Here is a 21,290-nt window from a genome sequence, read left to right as displayed (position 1 = left end):
AGTTTTAGAAAGAATAAAATGTCTACTTACCATATACCAAGTGATGGTTGGTTTGACACTGGAAGGAAAATATCCATCTACATTTGGACAAGTGACCTTCTGAATACCATATTCTATATACAGTCTATGTACTGGGAGTTTCATGGGGGAATTGAAACAGCTGTCTTTTTGAACAACTTCCAGGGGAAATGCAACTTTGCTGCAATATGTGGTGTTCCTGAAAAGAGAAATATGCAGTAAATCAGTAGTCTCATTTGCATTTGATTTAATACAACAACCACATTAAAATGAAATAAATGAAGCCATGCTATGTATAGGGACTTCATTTATATGTGTAAAGTCATATAAGAACTAAATGGGTTATGGGAGTATTTCCTATATCAATTGATATCATAGAAAAAAAAACAGAAACAGTTTACTATTAATGCACTAAAATATGTATACTTTCAAATATAATCCTAAAAGTGTCTGTGTGTGTATGAATTTTACACTTAAAAAATTCTCAGTATTATTCAGTGTTGGTAAGACAAAGGCAAGAATGAAATATTTATAATTAGGTAATAATGGTATAAACAATCTTTGGAAAAGAAATATATTTCCAGAATCATTAAAATAAAAACCGTAGCTTTTACTCTAGTGATCCTATGTCTGCAAATTTTTCACATGATAGAAGTATGGAAAAGGGAGGATAGAAAAATAGCATCTAATCAAAAATGTTCATCTAGTATCACCTCAGCAGAGAAAACATTGAAACCAATAGAAAATCTAACAACAACAAAAATTATAAAGAACACTATGGTACAACCATTCAATGGTGCTGTCAGAACCTATAAAAATAATCAAGCATGAAGGGCAAAAACAAATAAACACATATAAGTTCTTAGGATGACTGGAGAATTATATTTGTGTTGAGTGTACAGGCTGTTCCATCTGCCTGGAGGGCTCTTCTTCCTCCACCAACCATCGTTCACATGGAGCTCTTCTCTGTGTTTCTACCCACCCCATACCTGAATTAGGACTCCCATTCATTAAACGCCTTGGACATTTTCCTGATTAAATTTATCATAGTTCAAAATTATATCATTATATTACAGATATCTGTATCCTCTGTAAAATGTAAGTACCACATTACCATATGTATTTTTAATCATATTCCTTGCATCTAGTACGGTGTTTTACTAGGGGCTGAATAAATATTTGTTAAATGAATGGAATGAATATGAATATGAAACTTGTGTCTACATATAAGAAAACGAGAAAGGAAACACAGAAAAATAAAAGTAACTTATTTTTTAGGGTAATGGGATAATAAGTCATTCACTGTCCACACATTTTTGTCATTTCTATCTACCAAACACATAGCAGACACTCAATGACTCATGAATTAAGACTAAATACAATAGAACAGTTGGGGTGTGCATTCCCAAAGATGGGAGGCAGAGTGTTTACAGATGACCTGTAACAGTACTAGAAGGGTGGCGAGGGTAGGGGGGCATCTCTTCCTACAAATAGCAAAAGATCTACCACATGGGAGAAGAATTCTATAGGTGATAAATTCCAGTTAATATAAAGAAATATTTTCTGGTTTTAATAAAAGTGAAAAACAGTGTTTCAACTGACTTTTCCAACTCCCAAAGTTGAACCATATTCTAGCAAGAATATAAACAGTAAAGTATTGGAAGATGAATTCAACTTTATGGCCTTATAGATATCCAGGCCCATGATTCCACATGGTTCACATGAATGAAGGCCATTCTCAGTTTAGGAATCACCTCAGGGCAATGGGAAACTTTGTATTGCTCCTACCAGACAATTTCCATTCTAGGTTTGCTTTAGAGACATGGAAGATAGGCAGACAGGAAAACAGAAGAGATGACAATCTGGAAATTGATAAATGACATGAAAGGTATATGCAGGCATTAACAGCCATGCAATCCTACTCCTGTAATATAAAAGAAGGTTAGAAAAGTTTAGGGAAGAGTTCTAGGCAAGTAGTGGGTAGCTAAGGAAAACATAACACAGATACAGAAGCACTAGAATGCACAGTAGAGACCAATGTCATCCAGAAATCCACTGATGACTCCTTCCCAGGTATTTCCTGATGTTTACTTGTGAAATGTTAATGGATTAACAATTGTCAAAGATGAAAAGGAACTCAAAGAGCATGGAGGCCAATTCTCTCATTGTGCAAATATAAATACCAAAGCTCTCAGATGTGGACACAACTTGCCTAAGGCCACCAGCTGACTAGTGGCAGAACTGGAATAATGGCCTAGTTTTTCTGTATTCTCATCCAGTATTCTTTCTACTGTAATCTGTTTTAGCTTTTAGCCAGTTGTATTAGGACATAAATAATGAACACATGAGTATTCTAGGTTCCTTGGAATGCTGCAAACCAGTCTAGAGTCGACGCCAACTCCAATAAAATTAAAGTGGCAGGTGAAAGCCTCAAAAGGGTGTTCAAAGGCTACAGGGAAACCCCCATCCCCCACCCTCAAGGACACAGTGGTCCAAAGTCTTTTCTGTGATAGAGAAGAGGTCCTTTTTTACATAATCATAACATGGATTATATTCATTTATCAAATCATAATCATAGTTGTCCATCAGGGAACAGTTAACATCCATGAGAGAAAAAGATTCTGGGATTACTTATTATTATGGGCTGAATTGTATCCTCCCAAGTTCACATGTTGAAGTCCTAACCCACAGTACTCCAGAATGCAATTGTATTTGGAAATAAACATAAAAACATTTTAAGATGTAATTAACATAAAATGAGATCATAAGGGTGGGCCCTAATTCAGTGTGACTAGCATCCTCATAAAAAGAAGAGATTAGGACGCAGACACACACACACAGAGGAAAGACCATGTGGAAACATGGAGGAAAGATGTCCATATGTAAGCAAGGACACAGGCACCGGGAATGAAATCAACCCTGTCAACGCCTTTATCTTGGACTTAGAGCCTCCAGAAGTGTGAAAAAATAAATTTCTGTTGTTTAAGCCACCCGGTCTGTGGTATTTTGTTATTTCAGCCTTAGCAAACCAACATACTTATTAAATAATAGGAAATTATTTCTTTTTTAAAAAACCAATATAATCCAGATGGAATTTAAAACACAAAGTAAAGTCTGGCAGCTAAAAAGTGACCAGAGAAAAAGTAACCAAGGAACCAAACCTTAAAATGGTTATTCTTTAGAGAGGCCTGTTTTCTTTGTAGATTTTTTTACAAGCAAAAACAACATTAATCTGTAGCAAAAGAAAGCAGGCATACTGTGGAGTAATATGTAAAATCTACATGAACTTTCAAGAAGAAAAACGTGTATTTAAAAGAAATTTTGGAATAATGATAGGTTGCTTTGGATTTTATTCTTAGGTTCCCAAGGATATGGTGTTCTTAGGGGAATTTTGGTAGAAAAGTTTGAAAAGCATTGTTCTCTAAATACATTTCAAATATTCTTCCTTCTATTAGGCATCCTACGTCTTCTCTACTCTGTGCCAGGCACTTTGGAGATGCCACGAATAACAGATATGACCAGGCTCTATCCTCTGCCCTGTCCATTGTCTAAGGAAAGGGAGGCCTCTAGGTGAGGCACAGATGTAGGTAGGTCTCGATGTCATAGGAAGGGGGCAAATAAATAAATAAGGCTCCACTTTTAGACAACTCTGACATGTGTCAGGGTCTGAAAAGGAACAACCTATGGAGAATGTTCTCAGGGGCACAACCATTTTCTCTGCACATTTGCTTCAGCCCACCTCAACTAAGGCCCTGAGGTGAAGTACAACTCGACCCAAATGCTTCCTTCCCCTACCCAGTTTCATAGCACATGCATCATCTGGAAAAAAGCCTAGAAATTAAAAGGAAAAAAGAAAGTCACTGCCAAGTCAGGCTACCTTAACATGCAGGTATAGTTGCCTGTGTCGTTGAGGAGAGTGGGCCGGAACCAGAGCACATCTTTCTCCTTACTGATGCGGTTCTCAGGGAGGCGGAAGTTAATTGGCTCCTCAAGGTCCCGGTCCTGCCTAGTCCAATACCAGATCAGAGTGAGGCCAGCTGAATGGGCCATGCTGTAGTTATATTTCAAGAAGTGTTCAAAGAGTGGGCACTTGATGCGAGCTGGCTCATCTTCAAACACTTGGATTTGCCTCATGGTATCTAGTCCCCAGTCATCACAGCGTTCTGGAATAATCAAAAAGAAAGGAAGGGCAGATGAGTCACTTCATAATAAAGGTCTCCAGAAAACACAGCTTTCTCCTCAGGATACCCAGTCCATTCCAGAAACCCATTTCTCTGGTCATCTGAGTATCTCTTGGATAATGATTTGATGTGAAAGCTTAATCCTGTTGAACCCTACAAATTATGCAGTAAGGTATCACCTGAAAAAGAAGTCATGTGCTTTTTCACTTCGTGGAGACAGAGAAGGATCCAAGGAGGAAATTGTAATTGAACAGAAAACCCTTGGCTAGATGGGAGAGAGGGCTCCCACTTCTCCTGGGTCTTCTGATTTTTGGCTAGACCTTCACTGTCCAATAGAAACATAATGCAAGCCACATATGCAATTTTAGAAATTCCATTTCAGTTGACACAGTAAAAAGTAAAAAGAAGCAAGTGAAATTAATTTCAACAATATTTTGGCAATATATCCAAATTACCAGAAAAAAATATTAATGAGGTATTTTACATTTATTCTTTTTTTTTTGCTGCAAGTCTTCAAAATTATATGTATTTTACATTTATAGTACATCTCAAGCTGGGCTAACCATGTGTGTCTGCTAGCTACTGTACTGTACAGCATGACTATAGACCTCAAGAAGTCTAAAGGTCTTGGTGATAGTCATTGAGGAGAAAAATGTGGGTTTCGATGACTAAGAGTCAAATAAAATTTTTAATGTTTTCTACAATTTATTTTTTATAATGTAAAATCACATATGAAATCAGAAAAAAAGTGATAATTGGTTATTTTCTTAAGAGTGCTATCTGAATGCAGGGCTCTAGATGCCACATTAAGGCAAAACAGAGGTCAGGGGTGATGGAATCCCGTAAGCCCCAAAACAATCATCTTAAAACAGTTTTCTTTATTGCTTGCAACTCTAACATACCTACACATATGCATACGTATGTATATTTTTAACTATATAATCTTCCCTATATTTCAGTTGACATATAAAACTTTTCAGGCTAAGTATAATAATTGTCAAATTGTAAGTATTGGCATTTTAAGATAAAATGGTTACATCCCTCTTTTAATTACATCTAATGGTGATTTGCCATACACAATCATCCAATTTAAAAATATGTAAACACTTTTTTTAACCATTATAAATTCCATATTGTTCCTTTTTCTTCTTGAACTTGTATTAATTCCACTATCTCCACATATAATTTTACTTTAATAGAATGTATTCTTAAGTTTGATAGTTTTTTAAATGTTGCTTCATTTTATTCTTCTGTGCACTATATTAAGCTCTAAGTGTTAAAACGTTTTTGTAAATGAGTTTTATTATGAATATTATAGTATGTACAATTTAAATAATACAATTTTTAATTTTATGAGCAATTATTTAGTACAAAATGCAAAATTTTATTGGAAATCATATCTTAATGATGTGGATGGGCTATTTTTGAATGAGAACTATTTTCATTAGTTTAAATGAAATCTTTTTTTAAAATAAAATATCTATTTTATCACATTCTTTAAATATATTTTCATTAACACTGCAAAGCTGCAGAATTTGCTCATTCAGTTTATAGAAAATTGCAACCATAATTTTTCAGACTTAATATATGCAACCAATTTCACTCCTTTCTGAACTCCACTAGAACTAAAATAATTTTTCAAGACATAAACCCAAGTAAGAGCAAGAGCAGGAGAAAAGACAATAGCAACATCAGAATGGACAAGTGATAACCACCTTAGCAGATTTAAAAAGACAAATCCAGAACCAGCAGAGAAAAGTTGAAGAGCTAACCAATCTGCAATTCAGAATGGTGAAAAGACAAGACTATCCTAGCACCTAGGTAAGGTGCCATTAACACTGTTCACCTAATATTTTTGGGTTCTCCTAGTGTAAGATTGCTCTTTTCTGTTCCTCCAAACTAAGGAAAGGCATTATGATTTACTTTGGCCAACAAGATGTAGTAAGTGTCACTTGTGGTGGATGTGTTAAGGACTAGGGCATATTTTATCAAGTTCCCTTTTCTTCTGCCTTGGTAAATGTAACAGCAAAGAGATTTACACTCCTTTAGCTTGGGTCCCTCATTGTGGATGGCATACAGCACAGCTTTGTTATTTTAAGTCATAGGCCATTGGGATTTGCTTATTACCAATACTAATAGTCTATTCTATTCTGGCAAATGCAATTGAGTACCTCAAAACAGATACTATGGGAAGAGTGGTAAAATAAAGAGAATCAGATGAAAGCTATATCAAAAAGTTACATCCTTTGCTCCAATCCCACTCTCTCAGTATTGAACGACTGTCCTCCAAGGATGAATCTCCACGGATGAGGGCAGCCAGACTTTTACCTTCCAGGCAGGAGAATGAAAGAGCCTTCTGTGGGAAATTCTATCCACTTAAGAAAAAAAACCTAGCAATCGTAATATCAGACCTTCTTTAAAAAATTGTGCAGCTGCTTAACAAGTTTTACACTTGTGTTTAGAATTTTCAATCAGCTTCTTAATCACTTCTTAAATATGAACAGATAAACCAAAAAGACATCTGAGAAAAATCTCTACCACAAAATGTGATGTCCAAAGAAGCAAAGTAAAAGAATCTTGTAAAACATCAAGATTATTCAGAAAATAAAACATTTAAAAATACTATCATTATCATGCTCAGAGAGATAAAGAACCTATTGTACCCACGAAGTAGGAACAGGATGCTATAACAAAAGAATACTAAGAGAGAAAAAAAAAGTGCATTGAAATTAAAACATGATTGTAGAAAGTAAAGTCTTAATAGATATTTTGTTTGGAAGTTGAAGTTGACGATTTCCTAAAAAGGAGAGTAAAGAGAAAAAGAAACAGAAAATAGACAAGAGAATTAGATCAGTTCAGGAATATCAACATCTCAATAGTAGAAGCCCCCACTCCCCACCACAAAAAAAAAAAAAAAAAAGGTAAAGAAGAAAACTCTCAATTAAATAATTCAAAGAAAAAAAATCCCCAAACTAAAGTACACAATCCTCTAAATTAAAAAGACCTGTCAATTGCCCCAGTATAATGGATGAAAACAGATTTACACTACAGAAATATTTTGGAAAAAAAATGTAGAAAAAAGAGAAGATTCTATAAACTACCAGGGAGTAAAAAAGGAATAAAAATGGTCACTTACAAAATATCAGGAATGAGAATGGCTTTAGAACTCTCAAAAACAAGACTGGAAACTAAAAATAATGAAGCAATGCATCTGAAGGAAAGTTATTTTCAATCTTGATTAAACCTAACGAAACAATCAAGTGTGAGGTGACATTTTCAGACACGTGAAGCCTCAGTAATTTTATTTCCCAAGTGCTCGTGATCAGGAAGCTTCTGTGGAATTTGTGCCACGAAAATGAGAAAAAACAAGGAAATGAGAAAAACAAACATAGGATCCAAGAATAGAGGATCCAATTCAAGAGAGAGAAGACATCCCAAGAATGACAGTGAAAAAGATCCCAGGATAACAGCTCTGCAGCAGGACTTGGTGATGAACCAGTATAGATAAGAGGAAATGAAAATCTCCAATAAGGAAAATTAATTGTACCTGGTAGATTACATAACATTAGCAGTGTGTAAAATTATGCTGAAAGGCAACTGCAAATTACAAAAATGGTTATCAAAAGACACCCATTAAAGTAAGTATCTGAAAAACAATACAATTAGTAACTTCAAAAAATAAGAAAGGTCACATATTATAGTTTAATATGTGAAGATATATTAATTAAATGATTATTTATTCAACCAAATATGTATTAGAATTATATAGAGAGGAATGGGTAGGAATAACACTTAAAGAGATAATCCTCATTTACTATAATAAAAAAAAGTAAAAAGTTAATGCATAGGGTTAACCAAATGAAAAATAACAATATACACAAACTGGTTAGCAAGATATTGATGAAAAATGCCAGAAGAAATAAATAAAATACTCAAAAGTAGTTGTCTCGGAGGAAGATAGCTAGTGGGAATGAGGAAAGTTAAGTCAGAAAATATATAAGTATTTTGCTATAAGTCTTTTAATATATTCACCTTAACTCTATGTGAATGGTTCACTTTGTAAATAGTTATAATAATAGTTAGTAAAGAAAGAAAGGAAAGAAGGAAGGAAGAAAATAACCACCATGTAATACAATTGGCAAAGCCATTCTCAGTGTCAAACCATCCTAACAGTAGCAATTTTCACAGAAAAAGTCTTGATTATATTTTTTAATTCCAAAATTTGTGTTGATAAGTGTTAGCAATGACAGTCACTTCACTTTTTAATTATAAAGCATATAAAAGAAACAGATACACAGAGATGGACAGCAGATGGAGTCTGGAAATTCACCAAATTAAGTTTGTTGCCTGGATCAGATAAAGTGTCACTGCCTTCTGTATTTCCTAAAGACATGTGTTATGCTGTTCTCAAAGTCATCTCCCTCAACACTCCCTACTTTTTGGCCAAAATTTTGGATGATGGTAGAAGAAAGAATTTTAAATAAAAATTAGCAACCTTTCTGCAACCCTACCCTAAAGTATATCTCAATTCAGATCACACCAACTTGGGATACAGATCACAGTTCTGACATCATGATTCACTCTTAACGGGAACATTGGTAAATTGGAGAGAAAAGGGAAGCCCTGCTTGGAGTTAATGGTGTCTTTACTAAAAGAAACTTTTGACACCAATATTACAAAGTATAGCTTCAGCTCCTGGAGGTTCTTACTGTCATGGGCAATGATTAATGGTAGGACAGATGATGAGTGACATGTATTTTTCTTTTGTAAAGTAGAATGCTGATTGTGAGAGGAGAGATGGGAAAGGAGAGCTGGCAGAACATGTCAGCCACAAGCACATACTCAGGCAAACTGATTAGGGAGGGATCATGAAGGGGATTTTTTGGTGATCACAAGGACAGTCTGTGGTCGAGACTGGCTAGACACTCATTAATCCTGTTTTCTCTTCTTTGGCCCACGTGGAAACTATATATCCCTAGTAAGTAGGTTGGGGCCATGTGATTTTGTTCTGGCCAATGGAATGTGGCCAGAAATGCCGTATACCCTGAAACTTCCACATAATCTTTGTTGTTCTCTCTTTCCTTTACACAGAGACCCTGAAGGTCAGAATTTCTTCAAAACGGCAGCATCACAAGATAGAAGGAGCCTGGATCCCTGCCACTGCTCGGAGCAGAGCTGCTGGGGAACGCAATCTCACATTCAAGGGACTCCGAGGTGAGTAAAAAATAAACCTGTATTGGGTTAAGCCACTAAGATTTGTCACAGCTACTAGTATTACCTATCTTGAGTAATAAAGGAAGGCATAATTTTCCTTTCATACCATAAGTTAATAACTCAAGAGCGAATACTTTTTAAAATTGCATTTCTTAAATACTAAAATTTGAATACAGATCAATCACCAAGATTTTTGGCTGATTCCACAGACTTAATATTTTTTCAATCAAATTAAAAGCAATGCATTTTAAGAGGTAAAAGAAATAAATATACCTGCGATGTATCTCCCTTACATTATGTTTTATGAGCCAAATGCATATGTCTATAAAGTGAATCAGACTCCTTTACAATAGAGACTGAAAACATATATATTAGTATTTGTGAACATTAGCAAAAAGGGTATTACATATACTCAGCTTTTTGGGAGGCTCTTTGCTTATTTGAAATTAGTTTTGTGAGTTTTTAAGTTTCTGTAGCCAGCCACCTGAGGGCATTTTGTCAGAGCTTTTTAAATTATTCAATGAACAAATAAAAATAAAATCTATGGCAACAGTCTAAAGTGTCGTGTAATACCAAATTAATTATATGATTCACTGCAGACACCAGCCTCAGAAAAGACGGGAAAAGGCTGTTATGCAAATAGATTTGTCTCTAATAAGAGCAAAGAGAATTTAGCAAATTACTGGAACAAGAATTACTTTTTTGTTTAAATTTTCCCTTCTTATCCAGTCTGCTCCACAGTGGAAGTCCTCTCTAAATTGGACCTTCAATGTGGGGGAACCACAAAGTTACCCTTTCTCTCCACCAAAGGGTTTCTTAAGGCTGAAATTTGGTTGCATAGAGGACCTATGTAAATGTGCAAAGCCTTGCACAGCCAAGTCACTGGAAAATCCAACCCACGCTCCTGACAGCAATTAGCATTTATATAGCAGGGTATACATTTTAACTAATTAATCTCACAACACCCTCTAGGGCTTTCATGCCCATTCCCACATTACATGCCAGGAAACGGAGACAGAGAGATTAATTGACTTACTTTTGCCTGAGTGGTAGCACAAATAAAAGCTGCCTGAACATAGATCTAGGATGCCTGTCCCAAATCTATGCTCATACGTTCAAAGAAGCATATTTCCCACAGGAAAGCTGCTCATATATTTGTATTTATTAAATGTTTATTGAGAACCTGCTGTGAGCAAGGCACTGTGCTGAGTGCTGGAGTATAAAGACATGTGTACAAGTATAAAAACTCATGAAGCTCAGGTATGGAAAAAGATAAAAAAAGCAAAGATTTGAATTTCGGAAGACTTAAGGAGGAACTACCCTCCATATGCAATTATTTGCCATGTGACACTTACTTGCCATATGACCTTGGATAAATGCTTCTCCTCTTAAACTCACTTTCCACGTGTGTAACCTGCCTATCTTACAGTGTTATATGAGAATTAAAGGACCTAGCATATGAAAGGAGCTCAGTGTGTATTAGTTGAATCTGCATGATAATTCCAAATGGATCCTAGATTTTCAAGAAGTTAACAATCCTCGCAAAAGAAAAACACAGACACAAAATTAACTGAACAAAATGAACCAACTGTTATAACAGGATTCTAAATAGAAGCAAAGTTATATTGTATTATACTATGTATTAACTACATTATTATCAATAATGGAGGTGGTGATCCTGAGATTGGGTTGAGATCAGAACCAGTCCCAGTTCACATTCCAAACTGGAACCCAGTGTTGGTGATGGCACTTTAAAAACTGTCTCATTGCATGTTCTAGTAGTCTTGTCTAAGCCTGAGGACAGACACTAAGTCAAACAGAAAGACTGGTTCTACATCCATTCTGGTAGTTTTGTTTAATTTTGGTTTTAGTGGTATGCATGACTCCTCAGCAAATGTTAACCTGGGACTATGATCCAGAAAGAATCTAAGGTGTGGGCCAAGTCCTTAGGTTGGCTGGCAACGCTCCATGAGTGTCATGAAGACAAGGAGTAAATTAACAAGTGTGGGCAAGTTTTTGAGGCAAATGCAGAAATGCCAGATACTAAAGCATTGGCAGGAGCCTGACAGCAGAGCCATGTGGCACAGAGCACAGAGCATTAGGCCTGGGGGTAACAGACATGACTCCAAAGCAGCTTTTGATACCTACTGGCTCTACTCCTTCACTCAGAAACTATGTACTGAGCATCCTATCATGTGTCAAGTACTAAAGCAGGTGCTTGGGATGAGTCAGAATACAAAACAAAGTTCTCATGGAGCTCACCTCTAAAACTGGGAGACTGACAGTAAGCAATGGACATGCTATATAAGAAAAGTATATAGCATGCTGGAAGATGATAAGTCAATGGAAAAAATAAAGACATAGAAACTGATAAGAGGGATCAGGAATGGGGGAGGGAGAGGAAGGGGAGAGGCAGGAGTACATGATTTTATAGAGGGTAGTCAGGGTATGCTTTATGACCAGTGATGACCCTAAACCATTTTGAACCTGTTTCCCATCCAAAAAATGAAGCTCATAATAGCACAGAATAGTAATAAAAACTGAATAAGCCTACAATATATAGTATCATATAAACTGGGACGTTCTATACATGTATGAGTTATAATTAATCTGTGAACTGAGATTTTCTATGTGGCCTTTGGGAAACCACTTCCTGTGGCAGACCTCCAGTCTGTGGCAGAGACTGCTCGATGTGTCCCATTTCCGTGCCCCCACATCACCCTCTCCCTTTCTAGGGTATGGGAATTTTCAGCTGTCACATAGTCATTCAGAATAAAAGTGACACTTCCCATCTTTTCTCCCACCTGTGGTCTGATGACTAAGTTCTGATCAATGGAATACATTTAAAATTGTCATGTCTAGTCATCGGTTGATGGACAGTTGGATTGCTGGATCATTATGGTAGTTCTAGCTGTAGTTGTTTGACAAACTTCCATATTGTCTTCCATAATAGCTGTGCTAATTTACAGTCCCACAACAGTATAGAAGAGTTCCCTTTTCCCCACATCCTCACTAGCATTTGTTATTCTTGTTCTTTTTAATAATGGCCAGTCTAACTGGGGTGAGATGATATCTCAATGTGGTTTTGGTTTGCATTTCTCTGATTACTAGTGATGTTGAGCATTTCTTCATATACCAGTGGCCATTTGTATGTCTTCCTTTGAAAAGTGTCTATTCATCTCCTTTGCCCATTTTTAATTGGATTATTTGGTTTTTTTACTGTATAGTTGTTTGAGTTCTTTATATATTATGAATATTAATCCCTTCTCAGATGTACAGTTTGCAAATATTTTCTCCCATTCCATAGGTAGTCTTTCTGCTCTGTTGTTTCCTTTGTTATGTAGAAGCTCTTTAATTTGCTATAGTTCCATTGTTTATTTTTTCTTTTGTTGCTTGTGCTTTTGGGGTCTTATTCATAAAGTCTTTGCCCATTCCCACTTCCTGGAGTGTTTCCCCTATGTTTTCCTTAAGTAATTTTATGATTTTGGGTCTTATATTTAAGTTTTTAACCCATTTAAGTTTGATTTTGGTATACAGTGAGAGGTGCAGTTCCAGTTTTATACTTCTACATATAGAAGTCCAATTTTCCTAGCACCATTTATTGAATAGACAGTCTTTTCCCCAATTTATGTTCTTGTTCCCTTTGTCAAAGATCAGTTGGCTGTAAGTCTGTGGGTTGATTTTTGTGTTTTCTTTTCTGTTCCAGTGATCCAATTATCTGTTTTTATGCCAGTACCATGCTGTTTTTGTTACTCTAGCTTTGTAATATAATTTGAAGTTGGGTAGTGTTATGCCTCCAGCTTTACTTTTTTGCTCAGGATTGCTTTGGCTATTTGGGGTCTTTTGAATTTCCATATGAATGTTAGAATTGCTTTCTTATTTCTGTGAAGAATGACATTGGTATTTTGATGCGTATTGCATTGAACCTGTAGATTACTTTGGGTAGAATAGACATTTTCACAATTTTAACTCTTCCCATCCAAGAGCATGGTATGTCTTTCTATCTTTTGTGTCCACTGCAATTTCAGTAGTGATTTGTAGTTCACATTGTAGAAATCTTTCACCTTCTTGGTTAAATTGATTCCTAGGTATTTTATTTTTTTAGTGACTATTGTAAATGGGCTTGTTTTCTTGATTTATTTTTCTGCTACTTTGTTACTGGGGTGTTTTAGTCCATTTTGTGTTGCTGTAACAGAAATACCTGAGATTGGGTAATTTATAAGGAAAAGAGTTTTATTTGGCTTATAATTCTGGGACAGCTGCATCTGGCATGGGCCTCAGGCTGCTTCTACTCATGGCAGAAAGTGGCACCTGGTGGGTACAGGCAGATCACATGGTAAGAGGAAGCGAGAGAGAGAGAGAGAGAGGGGAGGTTCCAGGGTCTTTTAAACAACCAGCTCTCATGGGAACTAATAGAGAACTCACTCATTAATCCCCCACCTAGGGAGAGCATTAATCCTTTCATGAGAGATCTGCCCCATGACTCAATCAGTTTCCAACACTGCCACACTGGGGATCAAATTTCCACATGAGTTTTGGAGGGGACAACACATCTAAACTCCATCATGGAGTATAAGAATGCTACTGATTTTGGAGTGTTAATTTTTTATTCTGCAACATTACTGAAATTGTTGATTAGCTCTAAGAATTTTTTAGTAGAGTCTGTAGGTTTGTCTATGTATAAGATTATGTCATCTGCAAATAGGGATAGTTTGACTTTGTTCTTTTCAGTCTGGATACCCTTTCTTTCTTTCTCTTGCCTGATTGCTCTGGCTAGTACTTCCAATACTATTTTAAATAGGAGTGGTGAGAGTGGGCATCCTTGTCTTGTTCCAGTTCTTAAGGGAAAGGCTTTCAACTTTTCCCCATTTAGGATAAAGGTGGTATATATACAGAATGAAATACTACTCAGCCATAAAAAAGGAATAAAATTCTGTCATTTGCAGCAATATGGATGAGCCCTGAGAAAATTAAGTGAAATAAGCCAGACAAGGAAAGAGAAATACTACATGTTCTCATTTATAACTGGGGAGGGAGAGAGGGATGGAAGGAAGGAGGGAAAGAAAGGAAGAAAGGAAGGAAGGAAGGAAGGAAGGAAGGAAGGAAGGAAGGAAGGAAGGAAGGAAGGAAGGAAGGAAGGAAGGAGGGAGGGAGGGAGGGAGGGAGGGAGGGAGGGAGGGAGGGAGGGAGGGAGGGAAGGAGGGAGGGAGGGAGGGAGGGAGGAAAGAAAGAAATAAAAAAAACACCTAAACAATTCCTTGAACTTTTAGAATACAAGAGATGGGGGTCAGGCAGGGGTGGGGGGTGGTCTGGGGAGGGATAGGTTGAGTAAAGAAAAATCATAATTTGTAATAATAATATGCTTATAATAAATAATATTTAAAAAATTTAAAAAGTAAAATTGTCATGTTATAAATCCAGAAAACTTCCTGAGAGACACTTGCATGTTCCTACGTTTCCTGTGTTCCTCCTACCATCCCATTTCTGCTTGGTACATGGGTATGATGGCTGATGCTATATCATGGACCATAAGAATGAAGGCCACACCCTAAAAACAGTGACATCTGAAAGGAGGTAGGACTTTGAATAAATTATGGAGCTCTCTTACCACCTTGAACTTTCTACTTGCAGATTTTATATGAGACCTTTTTTTTTATATCCTTGTTACTCAAAGCGTAGTCCTCGACCCACCAGCATCATCGGCATCCCTTAAGAGTTTGTCCGAACTGCAGACTTTCAGGCCCCACCCAGACCTAGTGTATCAGAATCTGTATTTTAACCATCCCCAGGTGATCTCTATGTACATTCAAGTGGGAGAAGCATCAGTTTAAACCACTGTTAATTGAGCCTCCTTATTTAGAGCTGATCACCATCCTTACTGATAACAATGTCTATTTCATCTGTCAAAATAAGGGGATAGTTGAACAATTCCTGAGTTTTATGCACCCCATGAGTCTATGTCTCTTTGATTAATATACACATTTTAAAATATATTCTTTTTTGTTCCTCGAAGAAAAAAATATTTAAAATATCTGGAAATTTTTATACAACTGTTCTATAATAAACCACCAGTTTTCAAAAACTCTGCCAATACCCTTTACCCAGAGTATGATTAACAGTGGAACAATATTATTAAAACTTAGAGGGGAGGGCTATTCAAACAAAGGTCTAGAAAATGTTTACGAAAATTCATATTTGTCAACTAAGCCACCAAAAGAAGAGAGAGAAGTTGGCATGGGGGAGGAAGAGCGGGAGTGGATGTGAGCGTGTCCTCCTTCCTCATGCAGCTCACGCTGTTCACCAGCACTGGGCTAATAACTTGGCAGATGGCTTTCCTGGACCAGATAATTAGACATACCTTACTCCCACCAAAAAAGGGAGTTTTCTTGATTGAGTAATTTGAAGAAAATAGGAAATAGCTCTGAGCAGATGATAACTGATAATAAGGTTTGCCAGATAAGGAAAGAATGCCATGTTCAGATAAAGGGTAGGGAAGTGGGGGACTGCAAGTCACAGACTGTTTTGCAAGGGTTGTTAGAGATTATTCCTAGAATAAGGTTTATTCCAATAGTGCACTACTCTGCTCCTCCCTGTGACACTGGGTATTTATCTTTACACTCTCCTAAAGACTGTCATTTTATATCAATTAGAAGTGGCAGGTCTGGCTAGTTTTTAAAATGTAAGGAGAAAGTTATTACCAAGCAAACATGGAAACAAAAAAAAAAAAAGGAAAGGAAGAGATGAAAAAGGAAAGTGAACCCCCACAGATGAAAACAAACCTATGAAGTTTAGATTCAGAACTATAGTAGATAATATTTAAAATAATAAAATCAAATTATCTAAAGGATGACTTAGAGGTGGGATCTTTCAGAATCTACTATTACAGGATCAACACACTCTAGGATCTCTGAAAAGTTTGGTTTTCATTCAATACCTGCCATGCTGAAGTTCCACTCTTAGTTTGTGAGCATAAGCATCACTTTCTACCAAGTTTTCCTTGTGGCAGAGTAAAAACCCGGGGTTTTCTAGAGAATTTTAGAGTTCCCAGGTTGAGAGGAGCTGCTGAAGGTCTCCACTCTTTCCTGGTCTCCATCAAATCATTTCATCACTATATTTTGGAGCACCAACAAAAAGACCCTGGATCATCATGGGTTAGTGTACAAGAAGTGTCCAGTAGCCACCCTTCCTGCTTCTGTACATAATAAGGAAGAATATGGAACAGCATCATCTAATAGCCACCTAGAACAGGCTCAGCCTCTCTCACCAAAGTGGCAGCAGAAGTTAGAAGGCTAAAGAATGGATTCTGGTTATGCTGCCTCTGTATCATGGTTTCATTATTTCCTTCTAAAAAAAATTACTATAATGAGCATCCTCATGTGGCTGAAGAGAATGATTTTCTTTGCAAGGCCATTGTGACAATAAATAAACTAGCTTATGTCAAGTGTGGCATAGTACACTAGGAAAACTGTAAGTGGTCATTAGCTGGTTTTTGTGGGTTTTTTTTCCCCAAAGCAATATTTTCTAATCCATGATTAAGATGTAAAGATCCAATTACTATTCTCATACAATAATCAAGCAGCCTTTGCTCTCTTTATTTTCATTATTACACAAAATTTATTAAGGGTTCTGTGACTGCTAGCAGCTATGAACAAAATACAGAAAAAATATAGCTTCTGCCTTCAAATTTCCATTCAATAAACATATTGTTGGCATTGGAAGTAAAAGTATGTCACACATTATGGTAGAATTCCAGAACATCTAAGCCTTCAGTCTGGTTGTGGCCTCTAGTTCCAGTAGAATATCTGGTAATAACCCCATTCCACAGATGAAGTGAATGTAGCCAAGAAAGGACAAAAGACAAGACAGAGATAAGGGACAATATATGCTAGAGGTGGGGAGGGACCAAACCTAGTCTCTTATATCCCAAAACTACTTTCCCTGTGGAAATGGCTAGTCTCTGACAATTCCTTTTCTAATCCTTGTTATGCAAGTAAATTAAATATTCCCATGTGTAAAAGAAGACTAGTTTGAAGATGAAATAAGACAATATTTGTATAGTGTTTAGCAGACAGCTGCTCATATTAGTCCTTGCTATTGTTAATATTACATTCTTCTCTCAAATTCAAGGATGACTATGGTAAATTTTAAAATGAATATTGCTTAGCAATGTTGTTGACGTTTAACCTATTGGGACTCACCTCTAGCAAAGTGTTCTAGAATGTTGGACTACAAGGGTGATTTAAAAACATGTAGAAAACTTTTTTTTTTCATTTTACAAATGGGGTAACTAAGCCCAGAAAGCTAACTTGATGAATGACACAGAGCTCACTAATGGCAAGTACAGGATCATTCCTTTCCAATTCAAATTTCATGTTCTTTCTTCTACATTATTGCAGTAAAATATTTATTCCAAATACATATCAACACAAACATTCCCAGTTGGTATTGGGAACGCAGATTGTACAAGAGAACACTCCCCTACAAAACAGGATGAAATAGGTAAGAATCAAACCCAGGAAGATTGGAACAGATAATATTAATAGTGGGCCATAGAAGACAACTTTGTGTATGTTCTATACATTCGAGCCACACAATTACAGTGATGGTTCTTGCCCCTTTCATTTTACAGGTGAAGAAACTGGTGTGGGTCTGGTCTTTGAGGCTGAAAGCAAGCTAGGTGTCAGTGCTGCCCAAAGGTGTGCTGCCTGAAAATAAGAAGCCTGTACCTGTTTCCTCAGGTGTACCTGAAGCTAAATATGAAGCTAATAAAAGTGCCTACCCTACAGGGTTTTTTTAGGGGTAAGTAAGAGCACATATGAAAATTCCATATGGCCTCTGGTGCATGAAAGGAACTCAATAAATTTTATCTAAAAGTACGTTAATTTTTATAGAAAATTAAGACCTAGAAAGAGAGACGGCAAGGAAAGTGATTTATTTTGTGTGGGTTTTTTTTTTTTTTTTTTTTTTTGAGTTTTTGTTGCATTTTACCAGTGCCATGGACAAAAAACTCGCAATTACGATTTGAGTCCTAAAATAAAGCAGGCTAAGCATGGACTCACTTCTAAATTAGCAAAGATATCAAGCAGTCACTTTTTCACTCGGCAGCATGATGGAAATTCCAGGTGTCTTTCTACCCTCCGACCCCACGTCTCACATCTCAATTAAAGGGTCAGGGAGGCTAGCTCAGTAAAAGTATATCAGGGGCCTTCAACTTTCAATTAGCAGCTATCGATTCCCCCACCTTAAGATTTGCAGCCATATTCTATGCACAACTACAAAGCCAAAGGAAAGTGTAACTTGTGAGCCTGGACAGCCCCTGCCAGCAGTTCTCAAGAAACTGCCTGGAGTAAAAAGGAGCTTCTGATTTTCATCACCTGCCAGAGGGAGAGAGGCAGGCCACAATCCTGCCACTGCCTTTAACAGAGGCATCGCCTGCAAAGTGCCAGTGCAGTCTCATTGCGTTTTAATAATGTGTCAAGCATGTAGATTTTTCTTGAAGGCTAGTAGTGACAAGTAGAAAACAAAAGATTCTGAGAGAAAACTGGGTGAAGCAAGCCTTGAAAACTGACAGCACGAAACATGGGGGCCAGAGAAGTGACTGGCAGGAAGAATTCAAGAGGTCGGGTCCTAGGTGGCTGGGTTTTCAGTGTTCACTCATCTAGGGAACAGTGTCAGTTCCCAAGGGGAGGAGCAGGATTTTGGGAAAAGTAAATGCTAAGACAAAATCCCGGTTCAAGTTTCTGAATATTTAAAGTCATCTGTAACCCACTCTGCATCTTAGAAAACCATTGCATGTTAGAACTGGAAGGGGGCCTCAGAAATGATCCAGTCCCACAACACATGACACAGATCAGGCTCTGAGACCAGAGGGGTGAGGGAATGCCTGAGGTGAAAGACTAAGCTAGTGACAGAGGCAAGATGAAAACCTCACAGATTCCTGGTTATCTGCCCTGTATCATGAACATTACTTCTGTATATAAAACCAACTACAAAAGAGAGTTTACACTACTCTTACATCAGTCTTTTTTTTTTTTTCTCCCCTCCTGGTATGTCAGAAGTTGAATTTTTATATCTACATTTATGTTTAGCTTCTTGAATCACTATAATCTTAAGGCTGAGAATGTTTACCTTATCTATCTATTGCTGAAGAGAACGCAGAAAATACAAGCCAACTTCCGTGAAGTCCGGAGAGCTCTTAAAACAATGGGAGAAAAACAGGAGAATGCACTTTTCACTGATGAAGCAAAAGCAAACACTCTAGAAAAATCCATTGAGTCTTTTACGTAATCCTTGTTGTGGTCAGCCTCCTCCTTTCACGTGGTACCACATTCCCTCTCCGTTCACACTCACCAGTGGATATATCGCCAATATTCTGCCACTGAAGGAAAGTGAAATACCAGAAAGCAGAAAAATAAAAACAAATAGGCGCTAGATTAGGAAAAGGGCATGCAGTCATACAAAGATGGCTTTTAGAAGCTTCACAGCACAACTATAACTGCTCAGGTATGTATCTATTGTGTGCGCTCATGTGTGTGTGAGTCCAGGTATACACCAAGGCAACACTGTCACATTCAGGGACTTTTGGTCTCCCAATGCTGCAGTTTCCTGCCTTGTGGAAAAGTTGATGATGAAGGTGGGTATTTAGAAAGATGTAACATAGCTTCTTATTTCCATACCCTTTGAGATAGGAAAATGTACCAAACTGATCACTTAAGAATCATTGCTTTCTTCCCCCCACCGCTCTCCACCAAAGATTACAAATCCATAATTGTTAACAGAATCCACAGTAATTTATAGTTTAAATGGTAGTTTCAGGCACATTCTGTCTGACCACAGAGGTAGAGGCCATTGCCCCATTTCACGGTTTGGAAAGAAAGGCTCAGAGAGTGACTTGGAAAGTTCACAGCACTATTAGGCAGTGAGTCTTCTGATTTTATAACCAATCCTCTCTCCACTGACCTCAAGTTCTCAGGTCATACTCAGCTCTTTGGTTTCTATTGAAAACATTATATACAATTCCTTCCCTCAAACATTCCACTCACTTTGATCCTTTATGTTAACAAACATCTTATACCATGTTCTTTCCTTCTGTCCTATAGTAGGTGAGCTACTGATCCTTTCTTTGAATATAGGGAATTCATCTCCAGACAGAGCTCTCTAAACTTTCTCACCACTAAATATAGTTTCTGAGGTACATCTTGTGGTATTCTCTATGGAGAACAATGACACAGGGTCAGGAGACCTGATTTCTTGTTCTAATTCTGCCAGTCTGGCCACCATTGTTATCATAATAACCACCACCATCACCACCACTTAGTATTCAATGTTTTCCATAGGCCAGTACTAAGCACTTAACATTTATTATCACTTTTAATCCTCATAACAACTCTTTCCAATAGTTTTATTGTCTTGTCTGCATCTAACAAACGAGAAGCATGAACCTTACGTAACTTAAAGGATATCCACATGATTACTCAGCAACTAAATGGGAGACAGGGATTCTAACACCGATCTGCCTTTTTGCAGAAATTAAGATCTAATGCTGACTGTGGTCAAGTAATTTTCCTTCTCTGGGATTCAGGTTTTTCATATATAATGTAAAAAGGTAGAATCTATGATCTCTAACCCCTTCCATCTCTATAATATGATGGGTTTATAATCAATGCTAATGTCAAAAGTATTTTCCAGCCTGAATACTAAAAAATATAAAATCAAGCCAGTTTTTTTTTTGGGGGGGTCACTAATTAATAGAACGTGAAACAAAGGGGGTGAGTGTCTTTAATAAGGAGCATTAAATCCTTGCTTTGTAGGACTCAGCAGCATAAGGCACATGCCACAGCCAAGAGGCGGTGGGGCAGATCATATTTGTCTGAATTA

The 21,290-nt window shown here is 37.0% G+C and overlaps 1 protein-coding gene across 2 annotated transcripts in view; it reads right to left on the bottom strand.

The window, feature by feature from the left end:
- IL1RAP (interleukin 1 receptor accessory protein) overlaps positions 1-21,290 on the bottom strand; it is a 120,464-nt gene that overhangs the window by 40,281 nt on the left and 58,893 nt on the right. For both annotated transcript variants that reach the window (XM_063107726.1, XM_063107735.1), the window contains exons 3-4: positions 3,896-4,181; positions 31-217 (exon numbers count right to left, since the gene is read on the bottom strand). In XM_063107726.1, coding sequence (XP_062963796.1) covers positions 31-217; positions 3,896-4,181 — 473 coding nt within the window. The remainder of the gene's footprint in view (positions 1-30; positions 218-3,895; positions 4,182-21,290) is intronic.

The sequence above is a fragment of the Cynocephalus volans genome, chromosome 1, assembly GCF_027409185.1.
Source record: "Cynocephalus volans isolate mCynVol1 chromosome 1, mCynVol1.pri, whole genome shotgun sequence".
In the NCBI taxonomy this organism is placed as follows: domain Eukaryota; kingdom Metazoa; phylum Chordata; class Mammalia; order Dermoptera; family Cynocephalidae; genus Cynocephalus; species Cynocephalus volans.
Note: the sequence above shows the minus strand (reverse complement) of the source record. Positions and strands in the feature narration are given on the sequence as shown.